Genomic DNA, 6,869 nt, shown 5'->3' on the forward strand with positions numbered 1-6,869 from the left:
AGTGACGTAACTTGCATAACTAAAAACGTAATCGTTGCATTATTGGAAAATTCATGAAATATAATACCGTCTAATTTGTTTAAGCTACATCCTCGACCCTTCGTAAGTATAAACTAACTCGTGGTTTACAATAAATAAATATTAGACATTATACAAGGTTGCTTGAAACATTCAACGATCCATAAATAGAAAATGACTGAATGGTTGCAACAAAGAACAATTCATGAAGTACCCACATGAAATACTTCATTGAATATGCCTGGCGTTATATCCTATATGGTACTAATCAGGAATGTACACTTTGTTTTTGCTTCACAACTACTTAGTAATTATTGGATGAATATACAAAGACCATTATAAACCATGAAACTCAATAAGTTCTATTACACAATCAGACTTGTATCATATGTAAAGACTATGTGTGTTGACTCAAAAGTCAGACGAACGAGCAGCCTTTTTATATGCAGTTTGCTCTGCATGGATGATACCAGTATTAAGACTAGCATTTAAACTGAAAGTCTGACTGAACCTTTTGTTATCATTCTTCAATTAATTCTGTCGTTTTCGTGCTTCTTATCCATGACATACTAGGGTACCCTTGACGCAAAGTTCTTTAGTACTGTAAGATACTGTGTACACAGGGCTCTTCAAATTCCCTAAGGCTCTCTTGATTCAAAACATTTCTGTCATATAAACTAAATAACCTGCAGCTAACTTCATGATCGTGAAAAGCTTCTATATACTGAGATCAAGAGAGAAAATAAAGAGAGAGAAAGATGTCCAAAATCACCTGTATTTACGATTTGGTACAGGCATTACGAAAATCGTAAGTATCTTTTGAAAAGCAAGGCTTTATATAAAATGTGCTACTGAGTGAAACAGGTGTAATGTACTGTTTGTTAAAAGTAAGACTGTATGTAGTTCAGCTGTTATGCATACGTATATTGCAAATAACACTGTTTAGAGAATAACGTTTCAACTGATCTGTGTAGTTAATAATTCTGATCTTGGATATTTTTATCTATGAAGAAATAAAATGTTTCAAAATCGCAGATGTTCTTAAACCGTAGATTATGTTAACTTTCTCATAAGTTTGAAGTATTGATTATGCATGACTATATTATGTACATTTTTCGTCTCACACACTTTTTATTTTTATGCAGCGGCCAATTAAGTGAAAAAGAAATAGAGGTAATGAAGTTTTTCAAATTATTGTTGAGTTTTTTCATTTTTTTTCCGTAATTAATTACTTGGCATTACCAACTAAAGTCTCTCTCTCTATATATTGTATTTTACTCATACCCATTTATACTGAGTATATGTACGCACTATACGTGAGTTTATATGTGTGTGTGTATAAGTGAAATATTTGTGCACTTTTGTACAGTTTCGTTGAATGTGAACCATTATTTTGATCCTGCTACTAATTGTACTTTATTTGAAATTCATTGTATATATGTGTAAATATTTATATCTTGCAAGCGCCAATATGAGGTCAAATCCCACACCTTTTTTTTGAATTAAATGGGCCCCTTTTTTCGTAACACTTATATTTGGTGAATAATTGGAGTTACTACTAATCAAACAGAACAAATATTTTCCATCGTACATTGTTGGTACATTTAACTAATAATTAAGTTGGCGAATTTGTTAACAAAAAAGCGTCATTTTAAAAGTCGATTAATCAAAAATCCAAACTTGAAAGTAATTAATTGTCATATTTAGATCACAAATAACAGTCTTTTTTTTATTTATTTTTTTGGAATCACAGAGCAAGTTTAGCATGCTGTCCTTGAGTTTTAAAATGGATAAACTGACTTTACACCAAAGAAAAGAACTACAACAACGCTACAGAAAAACCGCCGAAAAAAACATGGAAAATGAATCGAAGGCTCTTAAAGAGTATATTAATGTAAGAATCTATCGAAAGTCGCTTATTTTTATTCGTCTTGAATTCTATCCCATTAAAAAGCAATGATGGTGTTTATGTTAAATAAAATAAAAATAAACAACAGATGACTAATATATAAAACAAATAATGAATTTTAATTAGATTAAACAAAACAAACTCAAATGTTTTTCTATTGTTAAAAGATATTGGACCAACAGAATAATACTCCCCAAATGCAAAAGCTAATCAGCAGGATATATCAACAAATTGAAATGGTTCAACAAGCATCAGCATTTGTATCGAGTCGCGCCGAATTATACGGAGCTATTCAACTGGTAAGATTTATTAACGTTTTATGCATCAGGTAAAGATCCATATAAGTATAACTTCCTGTTATTAAATAGTTACTTGTAAAGAATATAAGAAATTAATCTAAATTAAAAGTTTCTTTGGCGTGTTGTGATTAAATAACATGAATTTTTATATTTATATTTTTGTTACATAAAAAATATAAATTCAAATATGTTGAATGCGACTAGACTCCACTAGAGAATCTCATACGAGCTCAGTAGAAGTATAAATAGTAAGAATTACCCACTTGAAGTCTAGGAGTTGAATGTTTAGGCCTAAATTTAACGTTGTAATACTGATACAAGCTAAAAATATAGCCTAAAATGTATGGCATTAAACAATTGTGAATTTGCTATTACGAAGTTGCATATTCTAAAGTTTCAAAGATAAGGTCACCCAAGAAACCCAAAATACTCGGATGAAAACTGAATAATCAAATCTGTATGTGTTTCGAAACTTGGATCGACCTATTAGAGTTAATGTAATTCTCAAGTGGTTTTTACACTCGAATGGGATTTTTTTTAATTATTATGAAACACAGGAATAAATTTCTAAATTCATTTTTCAGGAAGAGAGAATGAATCGAGCCTTTGAAGTTATAGCTAAGTACGTAGAAAAATTGAAAAGAGTGTACGACAAAGACCACCAGGAATTGGAAGATATTCGACGTCTATTAATTGAAAATAAAGTGTTGCCTACTAAAATTAATAGTGGAGTTGAAAACGACGAATTGAAAAAGCCTCGTTTACCTTGTTCATACTCTCCGAGCAGAGTATCTGTAAGTTTTATCTTCTAGTCCCACGTTCGATTTGTTTGTTTGGATAAACTAATGATAATCCGAGGCGAAAAATTATATATTGTGGTAAAAATAAATTACCCCAACGCAAACTTGACGAGCGTCTGTCCTCGAAAAAGGCTTTCGAAGTTACACAAAATTTAAAGCACAAATATTCTTCTAATTAAATAAAAATTCTCTCCTTGTGACTACTTCGAAATCAGAAACAATGCCGATATGTTTCCTCCTGTTCATGTATTGTACAATGTTTACTTTAATGCTATTAATATTTTAAAGAAAAACAATACACCATCACAGAGCTCCAGATTAAGGTTTCACTCAACAGTCTCTTCAAGGATAATTATCCTATACCTATTTTAAGTACAGCTGATACTGTTGTACCAAATTTCATGTCATATAGACGGATGTTGATTAATATCTGTTAATAATTTTAAGGCTGCCATACACTACATGCCTGCGATAAGTGTCACATTTTCTGGTGACTATATCCCTGATCCCCATAGAAATACTATGTTCAGGTCCCGCACGTACTTTATCCCCTTCCTACCACCAACTAACTTTTGCTTCCTCCGGTTGTGCATGTTACTGCGGTACAGGAGGTACAGAATTGTTTCATGTTATGTTTTAGTCTGTAGGCTAACCGGGACGTTTGTTATCTAACCTTCCTATGACTCATATTTTGTAAATAAAATTGGTGAAATAAAAAATTCGTTTATAAGCTCATTAATTGGCGTATATTTTCAAAATCCTGTCTCGTGTGTTAAAGAGCGTTTCAATTCTTGAGCTCACTCTGTAGAGTACTCGTCTAGCGTGCGGTCCCGGGTTCAAATCCGAGACGTGGAAATATATAATAAAAAAATACGACACTATTATGATTCTCTGACCTCACATAGTTTGACCTCTGTCTCCTAAAAACAAAATCGTTCATCAGTAACTTAAGTAAACAAAAATGCAAACAAGTAATAATAAATTAGTATGTATCAGACCAGGCGTGGTTATAATTGTTAGCGTAACGGGCTGCATATCGTTAAATCCAAGGTTCGAGCTTTGATATGCCGCTGAACACGTTACGCACTTTATATCATGGAAGTTTATAATCATAGCAATCAATCTCGTTATTCAGTGGCCTCGTAATAGGCGTCAAAAAAAAAAAGAAGTGCCGAAACGTTTTTGTAATTAAACATGATTTGACTTTAATTTTGTTACACTTAATATATCGTCTTAATATACATACTAGTATAGATGTTTTATATATATTGATGTAAGTTAGTTTGCAACTGTTATTTTATCATGTTTGTTTCAAAGTCATTCATTATAATGCTTACACCTATCATCTGGATCTTTTACTAGGAAAACCGAGGTCGACGACTCAGTACAGTGGTCACTAAAGTTAGTAAAATAACAGCTGCTAGTAGAAGCTCATCATCTGGAACATCATCTTGTCCTCCATCCTCGTCCTCTGGTACTCCGTCGCCAAAATATTTATTGAGTAGACGCAGCTCCTTACCGACTGCAGAGCATTTATGTGGTTTTAGTAGTTCCTCCATTTTGTCTTCAGCTCTCAAGAATAAGAGTTGGAGTCAGGAGGACATTCCTGAGCAAGAATCCGAATGTCTCACGCAGGAAGAATAAGAATAAATGTAAGAAAGGTGTAATTCATCAACATTTAAATGTATGGCAAAAGTTTGTTTCAACAAAGCGAAGCAAAGTTTGTCGTTACGAGTGTTGTTCGTGCTAAATTGACGACTTTTACATAGACAGAACTATAAAGAAAACTCTTGGAGCACTTGACAGTTTCAAAAACAAAATGCTCTTTTAACACCAACTTTTATGTGTTTCTTATTGGCTCATTCTGTCTACTTAGATCTATCTTAATCAACCAAAGTAGGTACATCATGGACTGTTCTTATTACTCCAATATGTCTACATAGGATAAACACCTGCATGCGAAAAAGAATGTGCCAAATATGTGTTTTTTGTCTGATGCAACAGTATTTGTTGACATTCAATTTGGAATACATTCGTCATATCTCCTATCCTATACTTTTATTACTATCATATTGTTACTTCTCTTAATCAGCTGTGATACTTGTGTTGCTTTTATTAACCTCATAATGTCACTTCTCTTAATCAACTGTGATACTTGTGGTGCTTTATTAACATAATATTGTCACTTCTCTTAATAAACTGTGATACTCGTGTTGCTTTTATTAACATCATAATGTCACTTCTCTTAATCAACTGTGATACTCGTGTTGCTTTTATTAACATCATAATGTCACTTCTCTTAATCATCTGTGATACTTGTGTTGCTTTTATTAACATCATAATGTCACTTCTCTTAATCAACTGTGATACTTGTGTTGCAATGAGTTTTGTTGTTGTTGCTTGTGCTTCCTCTTTCATCTTTCGACTTCATCCTATAATTAAATACGTATATTGTCACAGTATAAAGAAGATTATTTTGTAGTTGTTTTTAAGGAATTTCAGTTAAACATTTGTTACAGTACGTTTTAAAAAACGCTATTTATAAATATTGAATGAAAAGGTAGAATAAAATTCATCAGTATATAAAACGAAATTAGTATTTATATTTTCAACCTGAACGACTCTTTATGGGCTAAATGGATAGATCATAGTGCAAAACGATAAGTTTGCTTGTTTTACGATGTCGTGAAAATACACGAAAATTCGTTACTTCATAATATCTTACACACTCGGGAATATTAAGTTCCAATTCACTCGGGAATTTCTAACTAGCTTGAGCTTAAGGAAGAGAAAAGGCTGTCTTAACTTTTGCTATAAGAACGAGGAGTCTTTTCTTATTTCTTATTTACTCATACGAATAAAAATTGACAAAACTTTCATTTAACATTCAGCTTGAACTTTTCCTTTTTTCGGCGAATGATAATAATTTTTAAAATATAGAGAATGTTACAGTGCTTGTAGACAAATTTCACCCTAAAATTACAGATAGAACAAAAATCACAATAATAAACTACAAATCTACAACCAAAACATTAGTAGGTTACACTCTTAACAACATTAACACCTCCAAATCAGCTTAATAATCTGAAGAAGATATATTACAAACGTCACAGTATTTTTCTCTGTTCAATGAATCTAAAAGAAACTGTACATTAAAATAAATCGCTATCAAACAGGGATCACGAAAAACTTAAACATTTATCCATAAAAATCTCATATATATAGAATATTTATACAAAACAAGATCCATCATCACACTGAAGTTCAATGTGGTAAGAACGTGAAGTGTTTGTTGCGAGCTACACCAAGACTTTAGTTACTTTACTCATTGGAATCTATTGTCTCTCTCCCATTGGTTCGTTAAACATTCGTCATTTTTCGTGAACAGAAGTGATTAGATTCGAGTAAACAAAATACATAGAACAAAAATATCAATTTTGAATATAACTTCTGTTATGAGATGAGATAGTGTGAGATAATTAAAATATAGAACTACGTTCATCCAGAACTAGATTTCAAATTATATGTCATTTGGGTCAATTAATCTACACCTGATGTGCAAAATAAATAAACAAAAATTCCAAGTTGTTACCGTTTCAGTGAAATCCTTTTAATAGTTTCATATAATATATTTGACACAAACCTATCTTATAACGTAAAAATTGATGAATAATTCACAGGCTTGCGATGGTTTTATTGGCTTGAAATTTTTATATGTTCTACAGTAATTCCTGTACGCTGAATACGAAAATAATATTCATTTTTCTCCGTCACGTACAGATTTTTCACAAAAAGTCATAACCCAATATATAAAAGAAAGACCACAACACGTAGTTTTGAGAC

At 31.8% G+C, this 6,869-nt stretch overlaps 1 protein-coding gene across 2 annotated transcripts; it reads left to right on the forward strand.

Moving 5' to 3' along the window:
- Window positions 1-456: 456 nt before the first annotated feature.
- On the forward strand, window positions 457-5,835 carry LOC106471475 (lymphoid-restricted membrane protein-like). 2 transcript variants are annotated; one of them, XM_013932076.2, is made up of 6 exons: window positions 457-826; window positions 1,164-1,191; window positions 1,772-1,912; window positions 2,095-2,226; window positions 2,811-3,020; window positions 4,389-5,834. In XM_013932076.2, the coding sequence occupies exons 1-6, from the start codon at window positions 777-779 to the stop codon at window positions 4,668-4,670; spliced, it is 843 nt and encodes a 280-aa protein (XP_013787530.1). In that variant the 5' UTR covers window positions 457-776; the 3' UTR covers window positions 4,671-5,834. The 2 variants fall into 2 exon arrangements, with proteins under 2 accessions (XP_013787530.1, XP_022255790.1); XM_022400082.1 differs by lacking the exon at window positions 1,164-1,191 and having other exon boundaries at window positions 460-826; window positions 4,389-5,835.
- The last annotated feature ends 1,034 nt before the right edge of the window (window positions 5,836-6,869 follow it).

This window comes from Limulus polyphemus, unplaced genomic scaffold, assembly GCF_000517525.1.
Source record: "Limulus polyphemus unplaced genomic scaffold, Limulus_polyphemus-2.1.2 Scaffold4644, whole genome shotgun sequence".
In the NCBI taxonomy this organism is placed as follows: domain Eukaryota; kingdom Metazoa; phylum Arthropoda; class Merostomata; order Xiphosura; family Limulidae; genus Limulus; species Limulus polyphemus.